This window comes from Akebia trifoliata, chromosome 8 (genome assembly GCF_017979445.1).
Source record: "Akebia trifoliata isolate Shusen 1 chromosome 8, ASM1797944v1, whole genome shotgun sequence".
NCBI lineage: Eukaryota > Viridiplantae > Streptophyta > Magnoliopsida > Ranunculales > Lardizabalaceae > Akebia > Akebia trifoliata.
In genome coordinates, this window is record NC_141382.1 from 31,617,085 (window position 1) to 31,631,561 (window position 14,477).

Below are 14,477 nucleotides of genomic sequence, written 5' to 3' on the forward strand. Positions count from 1 at the left end.
TGGAAAGAAAGTCATTGGGGGTTGTGCCCATCTTTTTCACTATCTCCACCAGAAGGTAAAAGTTACCAGACATTTAGCCTGAGGCCCGGTTTATCTTACTTAACACCTCTCTGAGGAAGGGAGAAATAGGGAAGCTAAGGCCAGCTTTAATTTGGCCGACGTAAACTATAATTTCCCCCTGATAACACTCATCAGGGTAATTGGGGTCTTTGCAGACCCGAATAAACACAGATATAGGGATATAAAGTCTCATCCAAAGTTAGGTCATGTTGGCAGTCATTGAGATATCAAGTTTGCAGAAAATAAAAGGTAAGGACAAAAGATTACCTCAGCCTAAAAGAGGTAAAAATAGCAATGAAGCAGAAAGAGAAAAAGAAAAAGAAAACGTTGTAAGCACAGTAAGAGAAAAAGTTAGCACAAAGTTTCTTATTTATAAGAGAATGTAAAGGAGTATGTATGTCCAAGAGGACAGCCTAATCCTACCTAACCATCACAGCTTGGGGGATAGTGTTGATGTAGACAGACACAGATGAAAGACGATTCGTCTCAGCCGTCAGAAAAGATTTGAAATGACATTGCATTAAATGCGTCGATTTATTAAGAGTAGAAGCAATTATAGAAAATCCTGACAGCCAATAAAAACGAAGTTACATGTCTCGAGAAGACAGCGAGACTTCGCATCTCCTCGAGAGGGGGTAATTGTAGAGAGAAATAGCATACGTAATTATCTAGACCGTACACGTGTCCAAACCGGTTGAGTGGTACCATACGTAGATCAGCATACGGGACATTGCCCAGGAGCAGGGCAAGCCAAGGTAGAAAGTGCCTGGCCTGATCAAAAGGTTAGCACAACACTATATAAAACCTAGTCTGTCAAGCAAGGCAGATCCGATAAAAGAATATTCGTAATGTTAGTTTGCACACGTTAAGCCCAAAGATTTCAAAGGAGATCTCCCCAGTATAGCATATTGAATCTAGAAGATCCTCATTCTGCTTCAGATCTTAGGAATCAGGGGATTCTCCGGGTTCACTTCTTGTGAGAAGGGAAAATCCTGATTTGGAGAAAGGATCTATAAATAACACAATTTGCATAAAGAGAAGGATCTTTTGGGTGGATTGAAGGTCTAACCAATATATTTGATTATTCCTCTACTTCTCTAACTTGAGCATCTAAGAGTTTTTGGCAGGTACCACGCCAGTACTAGTAAGGAGGTGGCAGGAGTAACTTCGGATTCATGAGGTAGAGTCTATCAGCTCCGTTCACCAGAATCTGACCCCACACCAACCATACAAGCCACATGATTTAATCATTAAACCAATCATAATAAATAATCAATCATTCACATCCAATCACATACCCATGAAAGAAATGATAAAATATAACCTAATCCAAGAGTCTTCTTGAGTCAATTGGATTGATTCAAGTAAAAGTCAATCAAGGATGGTCTTGAATCGGGTCAAATTTGACCCTAAATTCCCTAGTAGATTTGCCACTGAAAGCGCCTTGACAATCTTTTACCAAATAATAAAAATGCATCTAAATGAATAATTAGGATTTTTCTAAGAATTGAAAGTTACCACCTAGTTTAGGTCTAGGAACCAAAAATAACTTCAAAGCGGATCTGAATAGGTCCACGGGTAAGAAAAATTGTAAGAAATCAGATTACGAGTCTCAAAAGGTGTTAGGAAGTGAACCAGCTCGATCGAGACAATCGGTCTTTATTACGATAAAAAAATATCCTATGGTCAACCGGCAAAAACTAAAGTCAAGTTAGGGTCCAATCATTGTCATCTTATATCAAATTTTCTAATCAAATCCTCCAATTAAAATTCTTCTAAATATTATACAATACCTCGAATTCAGCATATGAAAGATGTAAAAAATGTGAAAAAATCTAAATCTTGTTCAATGCCCTAAGGCTCATATGGCAAGTTTTCATAAAAATTGGGATTCAATTAAAATGTCATGTATAAAAGTAAATTCCATACAATTTTACATCCATCGTAGCATATATGACACACAGTTTCCAAATTGATGAAATATGATCACATGTAAAGTATCCAAATCAGTAAAATCCATATCACATATGATTGCCAAATTGGTAAAAACATGAATATGTGTAAAATTTCCAAATCAGTAAATTTCATATCATGCGTGAAATATGAATATGTGCAAAATTTCCAAATCAGTAAAACATGAACATGTGTACCATTTCCAAATCGAAAAATTATGAACATATGTAAAACTTCTAAACTGAAAAATTATGAGCATATGTGAAATTTCTAAATTAGAAAATCATGAACATATATAAAATTTCTAAATTGAAAAATTATGAACATATGCAAAATTTCTAAATTGGAGAATTATGAATATATGTGAAATTTCTAAATTGGTGAATTATGAGCACATGTGAAATTCCTGAATTAACAAGATAGGAATATATGCACGATTTTTAAATTCTCAAAATAGAAGTCATAAATATTTGCCAAATTGGTCAATGAAGAAGATGAGTGCTTCTCTTTTCTTTTTTCTTTTCTTTTTTTCTTTTCTTTCTCTTTTAAGTAGTCGATGGGTTTAAAACATGGGGTGGGGGTCCGCCCAAACGTTGTAGCTGCTATCCTTTTATAACTCTAAGAGATTGAGTTATATTAGAACTCTACCTTATCTATCTCTCTTAATTGTCGTAGGAGTGGTTCCACTCCACCTAACGTGACACTTGTTATTTACTCAAGAGTTTGAGTTTCATAAGAATTTCCTTTCTATCAACGAACTAAAACAAAGATTTTAGAGACTCACGAGTTGGAGTGTAATTAAAACTCTTTTTTTTTTTTTTATAAGTGGAGCTATCTCCAAAATTTTCAATTTCAGATTTTTCAATTGTTGGTTGACCGAGCCTTTAGAGAAATGATCCCATACATCTCACCTATGTTTTGATGTCCTTTTCATCTGTAAATTTCGCAGGTTTATGATTTGTAAATCGATTGATTTGATCAAAGAAGAATTTAATTGGTTGACACTTGTTTGATTCATCAATTTCTTTATGATTGATTTAATTGGGTTAAATCAGACGGTTGCAAAAATGGGATATCTACGATGCTATAATTAACTTTAATTTTTTAAACCTTAGAAAAACACCTATAGAGTTAGAAACATAAAAAACTGAAAGCACTAACCAAATTATGTTCGTAAAACCCTTCAGTTTTGTTTTTTTTATCATATCGTTCTAGAAACTCAAATTATCCAGCAAAACTCCACAGCTCATTGAAAAGATTAGAAGATTTCCCTTAAAATCTAAATTTGTTTATGAATTAATAACGTGAAGAATACTCCGAGCAATCACATCGTTTCCACGTATATTATTCTCTTCTTTGAGCTAATTGGCTGCAATGATCATCTTTTCTTCACTTGAGGTAAGTTTCACAATCTCAATTAGACTATTTTTTACAATGCAGGTATCAACCAACAATTGGCTAAGTGGGTCATGGGATGAACTCTCCTCTAACCTTTACCACTTGGCTAAGTGGCACCTTCAATACACGTCTGAGACATGAAACCAATGGATACAGCACAAGATTTGTTACTTCTGAAAAAATAAAACCAAATTTCAATCTAAATTATCATTAATATTTTCAGCAGACAAAATCTAACCAAACTATGCCATGTCGATTAATTTAGAGAGCTGCTATCGGCACTCCAACTTTTATTTGTTACACCCCCAAGTAAAATAAAAAATAAGTCAATGGATGAGAATAAGCTAAAGTTGGGGTGGCAATAGAAACTCTCTTTTCTGTTTAGAATTCTATTTGCTAGATTTAGGATTTTATATTAGTCTAATCCTAATTGTAAACAGCTGCCGATGTCATTTGAACAATGTTATAATGCTTTGTAATGTTAAGATAATAACTTGAACCAAACTTTTGTAATGTTTGAATGGTGTGTTTTAATCTTTAATTAGAGGGATAAATAATTTACAAAATTTGGGTGTAATAAGAAAAAGTTAGGGTGCCAATAGCAGCTCTCTAAATTTATTCTAAAACTAATGTGTTTATTTTTCCTCAAAATTTTACATAAAAAGAACATCTGAAACATGCCTTACATCGTCCACAAAGATGAACATGTAGATCATTTAGAACTAAAGATGCATTTCATCAAATAACTTTAGAAGATATATTATATACTTGAAATGGACAACCATAACAAAAGTTGCAACTGAAAATGTATAAACCGCCTCCCATGGTGCCCAGTTCGGCCGAGGCCCCTTGCAAATTTCAAAAGCCAAGCCACAAAATGATTGTTTGTGATGTTAAACGCCTTAAGCCAATTGAGCTGGCTGAGTTTCTAATGGGTCTGACCTGTTAATCACTTCCTGACGATTCCTGTCGATCTGATAAAACCATAACTATAGAACTACAAAAAACCCTTGAAGAAGTGTTCAAATTTTAAAACCCACTCCCCTTCCTTGGTTTGAAGATACATGTAAGTGTAATAAAGATGATTAAATCAAGGTATGGCAAAACAAAACACTAATAAAAGAATAACATAGAGAATAGATCTCAACCCTCCCTTTGTGGGAAGTTTCAACCTATTAGACCTTTCATTACACTATCAAACATATAATTAATTAAAAATTAAAAAAATTCTCTCTTATCAGTACATACTATCGGACAATAATACCTTACAATCATATTTCGAAAATGGCTGTGATGAGTCCATGACTGCAAATGCTCTTTAGGAGAATAGCAGAATACAACATCTCTGTTTATCTTTATTATAAAACACAACATGTGTCATGATAACTTAATTCAGTTTCAAACAGAACACATAATTGACAGCTTTACATAAGTTTTTTTTTATTTTTTATTTATTTATTTATTTTATTTTATTTTTTAAGTTTTCACGACTTAGTTGATGAATACATTTCCATGCAAATCACTCATGAGCAATGCGGACTACCTGTTTACCGATGTTGCGACCTGAGAAAAGCCCAATCAAAGCAGATGGAGCCTTTTCAAGGCCTTCTGCTATATCTTCGACGTAGACTACCTTCCCTTCCCTGATGTATTGGATAACTTGCTCAAGGAACTGTGGATACATGTGCTTATAGTCAGGCTCAATGAACCCTTGCATCCGTATACGCTTCGTGACAAGGCAAAACAAGTTGTGAACGCCTTCGTGTTCGTTAAGGTTGTACTGAGATATCAACCCGCAGACTGCTATACGACCATGGATTTTCATGTTTAAAAGAACTGCATCAAGCATGCGACCCCCTACGTTCTCAAAATAAATGTCTATGCCTTCGGGAAAATATCTAGTAATGACCAGCATAAAAACATCAGTTCAATTTTATGAAGCTACGATTGCCAGAATATAAAGCTCAATATTTTTTTTCTTGCCAAAAAAAAAAGATAAATTTTGCTAGGCTAGCGAGATTAGTAGTTAGTAATTAATAGGTGAAGAGGGGTTTGAAACCCAGGTCTTGGTATCAACACTCAAAGACATTAACCAACTTAGCCAACTGGCACCTTCTATCATGATAATTATAAATTTTTTGTGTGCTATATTTTGGGATAAGGATTTGATGATATGGATGCAGATATGATGATATATAACATGCATGCGTTCACAATTGCACTCGATATCTTATATTTCAATTCATCAAACGAATTCTAACCAAGAGAAACTGGAGATGATGACAAAATTAATTTATCTTATCATCATCAAAGTCTTGTACCAAAAAGAGAGATTAGAAAACCTAACAAATACTTGTTCCCCACACTGGCCACGCCAAATATTGCCATGTATGCTGTTTCAACTCATGGATCACATGAACTTCTGGTCCATCCCTTGGTGGACCTTCACATTGAAACAGCCCAATCAATGATTGCTAGGTGATGTAAGAGATATGCAGACAAGTGTAGGGTGGCAATTCAGAATTTTCAGGGTTTTCTGAATCACATAATGAGGCCCAATTTTCATATAAAATCTGCATGTTGTCTTATAAATCACTTGAAAGGTTTAAAATCTCATCTTGAGGCAATGTTTTGGCCAAGAGAAAAACTGAGACGGTAACAACTAAAACATTCCAAAAAATTCCAAGACAATTCGAAAAAGTGAATGTTTCAGTGTCAATGAAGGTGCCAACTTAGCTAAGTTGGTAACGATTGTGGAGTGTAGATCCCACGACCGGGTTCAAAGCCCGTTGAACCCACCTTCACCTCAACTGACCATTAACCCTTGCTTGCCTTAGCTAAAACACACCCACACATGCTCCAGGATCAATGTTTTGTCCGATCTCTGCCAAAATCGGAATATTATACTAAAACATTCCGAAAAGAAATGGAATTTTGAATAATGAGCACTATATTTTCTCTAAAACACACATTCCTTGCTCTCGGTTTGTGCAACTGCACTCTTTTCAAGAATGCAATATTGGGTGGTAATGATCATCCAATCTGATATGAACATTCCTCTAAATTTTGTAGTAATGAAGGTCATAATGCCACAGGAAGATACAAAAGCAGAACCTTGTCATAAAATTTGTATACTAACCGTTTCAAGGCCGCTGTCAGATCGTGCTCTTCTTTATAGTTAAAAGCATCATCAAACCCAAACTTGTTCTTCAAGAGGTCAACCTGAGTTTTATATTGACTTGAAAGTGAAATGTAGGCAATACATCTTTGATACCATAATACATAATGCAAGAGTGTGATATGGTGTTACCTTTTCTTTGCTGCCGGCACTTCCAACAACATAGCAACCCATCAATTTCGCAAACTGCCCGACAAGCTGCCCAACTGCCCCAGATGCTGCTGAAACATAGACAGTTTCTCCTTTCTTAGGAGAGCATATCTCTTGAAATCCAACATAAGCAGTAAGCCCTGGCATACCTACAAACCAACACAGTTGGGTCAAGTGCAATGCAACAAGGTTGATTCAATTAGGTGATGACCCAAGTCAGATCTTGTTGAAACAGTCAAATTCTAGTTTTAGTGGGGACTAGAGTTTGCCCAGGCCGTCCTCTTTGGGGTTAAGGGGGTAAAAGAGGAAAAATAATAAAATTTGAGAGGTAGTATTAAGAAAGGGGCACAGCCATCATCTTTGGGGTTAAAGAGGTAAAAGAGGAAAGATAGCAAAGTTAGAGGGGATACTATTGAAAAAGAGGGTAAAAGAGGAATTATAGTAAAATTAGAGGGATATTATTGAAAAGGAAGGGGGGGAGGAGAGGAAAGACAATAAAGTTGAAAGTGGTGAAGAGGAAAGACAAAAAAGTGAGGTAGTATGGACCCCACTCCACTATAACTGAGTAGGCGTTTGTCTCCCACAAAACTGTAGCAGGAGTGGGACTTATGTTTTATTATATAGATATTCATATATACACAATTAGAAGGACATTTAACATTACAATATCCAAATAAAAATTATGTCGGTGTTTTGAATCACAATACAAGTACCCAACAGAAAATGGAACCGAATACATACCAACGTATATCACCTGTATTATACATGTACACAATGAAATAGACATATTCTCAATGTTAACCTACCAAGAATGCCTGTGTAGTAAGAGAGAGGTACATCAGTGTATTTGATTTTAACAAGGCCTGCAGGATTAGGAATAAGAGTGAACTCTTCCCATCCAGTATATCCCCAAACCAAGTCACCCGCCTTGAAATCTGGATGTCCAGAGTCTATGACTTTAGCTACCCCGTAACCATTAATGACCTATAAGTACAATGAGAACTTAAGGTTAAAATTCCAAAATTAAAGTCAATAGAAATTTGAAATTAACATTCATAGACTCATATTATGACATTGTACGGGAATGGGATTTTATATGATTTTGAAGCGGCTTAGCAGTTAGCTGTAAGAAATATTTTTACATGCAAACTTACTTCCTAAGTATAAATTAAGTAACAAAATTGAAAAGTGCAACATGGTTTGTTTTAACAACAGATTTTTAATATTATAACATATGTTTTCAAAGAAGCATTGAAGGTTTACAACTTGAAATCTTCTATTGCCACACCCACAATATCGAATGTTTCAAAAAGTTGAGGCTTTAAATAAGAGAACTTATATTAGCATGCCACCTTTTTTATTAAACATCAATTATATGGGCACACCAATATTTTATTACAACACAAACAACAAATCGTATCATAATGTCTTCCACTGTCTCTCTAGCCCTTTTTCTCTCTTTTCATCCCCCTTTAAACATCTCTCTTGGAGGACAAATCTAAGGGAGGGGCCTTACCAATTCAAGATCATGAATAAGAAAATTTTGAGGACTCAAAAAAAATTATTTTGAGAATTTTTTGTGATGGCGCTAATAATGGAGGCCTACCAATTCTAGGTTTTTGCACCCTTTTTTCCATTGCTCCGACATTACCCATTTGCATTCTCCCATCACCAGTGCTAACTCACCATGAACCTCACTAATGCTCCCATTTTCATGACCATCATTATCTTAATCTCCATTGGTGGACCAACACTCATCCACTCAAAAGGAACCTAATTGACATCATCATTGATCCATTATCATCACCATTATTCAGAGATAAGGCATAAGTGGTGGGGGGATTTTTTTTTTGATACCTTGGGTATTCAGACCTCTTAGAGGACTTGACTAATCCCATGCCAAGGGGTATGCATGTCACCTCTTCCAAATGTACCAGGATAAATACTAGGGGATGGCCACCAAGGGGGGAATCAAACTCAGGACCTCCGCTTCCTAAGGCGAGGTCTTGGTCATCTCACCAACCCCCCGTTGGTTGATGGGGGTTCACTAACTCGATTCCCAAGTACCTTTTAATGTGACTATGTGAGATACAAATCAATCAACAGTCTAATTGGAAAAGACATCAGAGATCATGGGTCGCTATTTAATGGATCTTATAGTGTCATTAATGTGTGTGTTGAATTTTATGGATGGTAGAGTATTATTAGTTTTTTAGAATATTTTGAGTCCTACCTGCTTTAGAAGTTAATTATTAGGTATTTTAAGGTTAATAGAAGAGTTTTTCTCAAATAAAGAATTTTATTATTTTTGGAAAATTTACTATTTCAGGAAAGTTACCTTGGAGTACAAGGTAGTGTCAAATCAGAAGAGATCATTTTATTTGCACTCACTATTTCTGCTCAGTAGACCCATTTACTCTGTACACTAAAAAACAATAAGATTACTTTGTGCACCCATTTAATCGAAGTCATTTTTTTTTTACTTTATGCACTTACCTGCAAAACTACCAAAGGAATATTATATTGTTCGCACCACCAAATCCATTGAGCCTTCTTCCTACAAGCTAAGCTCTTGGATTTGTCAATAAATCTCTCTATTCACTTCTAAACTTATTTATTTATTTATATATAGGATTAGGATCCGTATACACATAAAACTACAACGTGTTTTGTCTTATATGGGCAAAAATGTTTGGAATGGGCTGATATTTTGTGAGGATGATCTCTATGGTGAGGAGATCATCCTTGCCAAAAATCAGCCTATTATGAAACTTCTAGCCCCATGTTTACAAGTTGATAAATTTTAGACCGTCCAATTTTTGTAAATCACTTTTGATGGGGTTAGAAGTTTTGGAATGGGATGATTTTTTGCAAGGATGATCCCCTCACCATAGAGCTCATCCTCACAAAAAATCAGCCTATTCCGAATCTTTTTAACCATATAAAACAAAAACGTTGTAGCTTTATGAGTAGCTTTATGCGTCTATAGAACCCAACCCATATATATATATATATATAGAGTAGCGTTCAATGGCCAACAGTTTGGCAAACATTTTGGCAAACACATTTTTCAAAACATGGGTTAGAGGTCTTGGAATGGGCTGATTTTTGGTGAGGATGAGCTCTATGGTGAGGGGATCATCCTTGCAAAAAATCATCCCATTCCAAAACTTCTAACCCCATCAAAAGTGATTTACAAAAATTGGACGGTCTAAAATTTATCAACTTGTAAACATGGGGCTAGAAGTTTCATAATAGGCTGATTTTTGGCAAGGATGATCTCCTCACCATAGAGATCATCCTCACAAAATATCAGCCCATTCCAAACATTTTTGCCCATATAAGACAAAACACGTTGTAGTTTTATGTGTATACGGATCCTAATCCTATATATATATAAATAAATAAATAAGTTTAGAAGTGAATAGAGAGATTTATTGACAAATCCAAGAGCTTAGCTTGTAGGAAGAAGGCTCAATGGATTTGGTGGTGCGAACAATATAATATTCCTTTGGTAGTTTTGCAGGTAAGTGCATAAAGTAAAAAAAAAATGACTTCGATTAAATGGGTGCACAAAGTAATCTTATTGTTTTTTAGTGTACAGAGTAAATGGGTCTACTGAGCAGAAATAGTGAGTGCAAATAAAATGATCTCTTCTGATTTGACACTACCTTGTACTCCAAGGTAACTTTCCTGAAATAGTAAATTTTCCAAAAATAATAAAATTCTTTATTTGAGAAAAACTCTTCTATTAACCTTAAAATACCTAATAATAACTTCAAAATATATATATATATATATATATATATATATATACATCATCACAACTATTGAAGACCTACAATTCAGATGTAATCACATCAGTAGTTTATTTATACCCAAAAACTTATCTATATATCCATTTCATATGTTTTGAAGCCCATATCAGGCAATATTCATATTCTCAAATCAGGCCATATCTATGGTTTCTTTTTTTTTGGTAAGTATAATTTTATTGCTGAAGAAGCGAAAAATGTACAAGGTAGTCGAGATGACCGACCAAAAAGAGAAGCTACCTAGTAGAGCACATAGACTCCCACCTAAAAACAAATTCTTCAAAAAAATACACCTTTGAACTCAACAAAAAAAACTCAAAAATCGACAATCTAATATCCTGAGAAGTGGCCTTCACTCCTTGAAAGCATCCCATGTTTCTCTCCAGCCACAATCCCCAGCACACTACAAATAGAAGCAACCTCCACAGAACTTTCTTCCTCACAGAAAACAAGGAATGGTCCCAGCTTCGAAAAAGAGATAAACTGAGTTTGAAAGCACCCCAAGTGAAATCAAAGAGGGCTAAGAAATGTGATGCGAAACGTAAATCAAGCCAACAGTCACAGGTTCCAATGGAAATTCTATAATTATTTGGGTTGCAGCTTGTTTGTATCTAGAATTATTTTTATCCAATTTATTTTCTTGAGATTAGTTTTGGATTAGATTATTTTATTTTATTTTAGATGCTTTTAATTTTTTAACTATCCAACAAACCCAAGATTTGGCAATTCCGATGAGTAGTGGGAAAGTTATGACCAAAATATCGATAGGGCGTCAATCTTACAAGGGATTGACTTCTCATGGTTAGAAGAGTCATTTTTATGTAATTTTAGGATTATGGCCTCAAGTCTAGCTTATATATATAATTATTGTAATTGGTTTTTATCAGTTATGGAATAAAAAAGAAATTTTGCAGTTTTTTCAGTGTGTTAACAGTGTCTCATGAACAGTGCTTTGTGAATAGTATTTTCTTTGATTTTATTGGATACAGAGAAAGAAACCCATCCTGGTAGGCGTAATCTTCCGACAAGTGATTCCAACACAGATATGCCAAAACTGAATTTCACATACCTTGCGAAATCTTATATGAAAAAATCAGAGAAAATACTAGAAATGACCTAAAATAAAAAATAAAAAATCTACCAAACCGTCCAGATGCTGACATCACTATACAGGCGGATAAGGTCAACCTTCTTATTGAATGATACCTACTTGTTGGAATTGATCCCAAGTGTAGAGAGAGAGAGAGAGTGGTGTGTGTGTTGATTTGATGAAGAAAAGGAGAAAACATTTGGACCTAAATCTAATAAATACTAATGTTTGGAGTAAAAGGGTTTACCAATCCAGGGGACAAGGAATTGGTGTAGGATTCAGTAAGAGGTTTAGACATTCGACCACGCATGTATGGATCACAAGACAAGTAGAGATTCTTCAATAGTAGGCCTTTAGATCCTTGTGGAACCTTGGACTTAACAGTAGAGCATATTAGATCCATGTCCGTCTCTTTTGGGTACCCTATCACATAATCCTTCAACACGATTTGCTTGTTTGATATCACACTCTCTTCCTTCACTTCCGCCATCTCTCTCTCCCTTCACTTCTGCAAGTCAAAGCTTTGATGAAAGAAAGAACCTCAAAGGTCGTTTAAGGCCAATTATTGAACTTTGCCATAATATTTTTTTTTTTTGAAAGGTCTTTGCCATAAAGTAGACAGAATGTAGCTCTCGTTTTTTCTGGTTGGGGGTCTACTCAAACCCCATTAATCTTATTAAAAAAAAAATATCTTTACCATAAAGTAGATTCGATGGATGTTGGTGGGCCTATATGTTTTTTTTTTTTTTTTTAATATATACATTTTATGTTAGAAACAAAATTAAGACTAATCAGATAATCTAAAGTTTTAAACTCTTCAACTAATTGATTTTATTTTCGATGAGACCAGTAATAATAATAATAATAATCTCAAAGAGAGTCAAATATTAGACTGTTAGGATCACCTAATTAAACTGATTTTCTCTGTGGACAAATGGGGTCTCTCATATATGTGAGCACTGCTAAAAGATTAAATAAAATTAAGAACATTTGGTGAAATTTAAGAAAACCCACATGGGATTAAAGTGAGAAAAAACAAACTTATTTTAACTGATTTAGATTTTTTATTTTACTTTTTATAGAGAAAATCCATACCACCTATGAGTGAGCGTTTTGTTGGAAGATGAGTGATCTGAAAAGACAAGCGGATAGTCAGAAATAATATGAATTAAGTCTAAGAGGATATAATGATACATATTAACAAGAGATATATATTATAGAAGAAAAAATTCTAGATTCCTCTATATTGCTAAAAGTCCTAAAGATCCTTGCACACTCCTCCGAATCTGAAGAATAAATCTAAAATTCCAATTGGATTGAACATCCTACACTCGGGAGGGGATCATCTGTTCTACTATTTCCTATAGTTCTCTGTAAAATACCAAAAAATTAAAGGTTAAAAATAAAATCAACCACTTCAGATTAGATTTGAAATGGGCATTTGAGAATCGCAATGAAGATTAGATTTGAAAAAAAAAAATTAAATTTTTTAACACCTTAAACAAGGTTTTGAAAATGGACGATCCTTGAACTCTGATTTTTAACGATTGGATTTTTGTATATTTATGACATGGTGCTCCCTCAAAATTTGAAATTCACTACAAGGAACTGTAGAGGAAAAGTACTACAAAGGATCCGTTCCCCCTACACTCCTATACTCCTAGGTGCAACAAAATTTATGCCCATTTTATCATGGTCAACATGGTTTCATATGCCCAACAATGATAAAAATCTCAGTCCCATTTCATTAAAATAAAGGAAAATTACTTAAACGACCCTGGTGGAGGGACTTTTTTCTAGATAGTCTCTTAGTTTTAGGCAGTCTCTTAATAATCCATTCAGTAAACTTTTCTTTTCTTAACAATCCCTAAACCTCATCTCCCACATTTCTTGCAATTGATTGCCTTAATCTTTCAAAATCATGGTTTTCATCCAAAAAAATTTAGATTTTATCTCAATCGGGTTTTAGAGACTATATTTCATCGAAAAGATTTAAAAAGGAAGATTAAGCTATTTTCAAGGGTTTTTTCAAACATTTTAAAGATGTATAGTAAATACTAGGATTTTTTCACTTGTTTTTTCTTAGTTTTTGGATGAAAATTGATCAAGAATAGTTCTTTTGGTTTGAAATCATCTAAACAAGTCGTTATCTCAAATTTTTAGTTGATCTTTCCATGTATTTTAGTTGGAAAAAAAATTCAAAAATTGAAAATGGGTGGGTTTTATTAGTGGTGAGTTCGACAATACATAAAAATGATGAACTCAACAATAAATGGTGGTGAGTTCGACCATAAAAGTTGTGAACTCGACGATAAATAAAAAGTGGTGAGTTCGACAATAAAAGTTGTGAACTCGACGATAAATAAAAAGTTGTGAGTTCGACAACAAATAAAAAGTTGTGAGCTCGACAATAAATAAAAAAGCAGTGAGTTTGCCAATAATGAGTGTGCATTAAAAAATAAAAAGTATACTAAATTTCCTATCAAGCTACTGCTCAAAACTTAGGGATTATGTCATTTAAGTAATTTTCCCTTAAAATAAAATGGTGGGTTTATGTGTATATATCTATATAATAAAATACAACTGAGTAGAAACAGTTGTGTGTGACACAAACGTCCAATCAACTACATTTTTGTGAGAGACAAACTCAACTAAGACAAATCCCTCATCAGTTCATTTTTGTGGGCTAGCCTCCTATCAAGCTATAGTTAATGGGGCCCACTTTATTTCTTTTATTCTTCACCCCCTCTAACTTTACTACATTTTTCTTATACCCATTTAATCTATTTTATTATTTTCATCTTTTACCCCATTTAATCTCAATTTTTTTGAT

At 34.3% G+C, this 14,477-nt stretch overlaps 1 protein-coding gene across 1 annotated transcript; it reads right to left on the reverse strand.

Moving 5' to 3' along the window:
• Positions 1 to 4,738: 4,738 nt before the first annotated feature.
• On the reverse strand, positions 4,739 to 12,239 carry LOC147396520 (2-alkenal reductase (NADP(+)-dependent)-like). The gene is made up of 5 exons (XM_086451230.1): positions 11,892 to 12,239; positions 7,546 to 7,723; positions 6,722 to 6,888; positions 6,551 to 6,633; positions 4,739 to 5,309 (listed from the first exon to the last, which is right to left on the reverse strand). The coding sequence occupies exons 1-5, from the start codon at positions 12,132 to 12,134 to the stop codon at positions 4,931 to 4,933; spliced, it is 1,050 nt and encodes a 349-aa protein (XP_086307356.1). The 5' UTR covers positions 12,135 to 12,239; the 3' UTR covers positions 4,739 to 4,930.
• Positions 12,240 to 14,477: the final 2,238 nt, after the last annotated feature.

Bases quoted from the DNA above. Each gene is read 5' to 3' on its own strand.
- LOC147396520 (XM_086451230.1), bottom strand. From the start codon at position 12,134: ATGGCGGAAGTGAAGGAAGAGAGTGTGATATCAAACAAGCAAATCGTG. The intron at 6,889-7,545 runs GTAGGTTAACAT...GTTGGTTTGTAG, and splicing joins TTACTACACAGGCATTCTTG to GTATGCCAGGGCTTACTGCT. The intron at 5,310-6,550 runs GTTAGTATACAA...GGTCATTACTAG, and splicing joins CTGACAGCGGCCTTGAAACG to ATATTTTCCCGAAGGCATAG.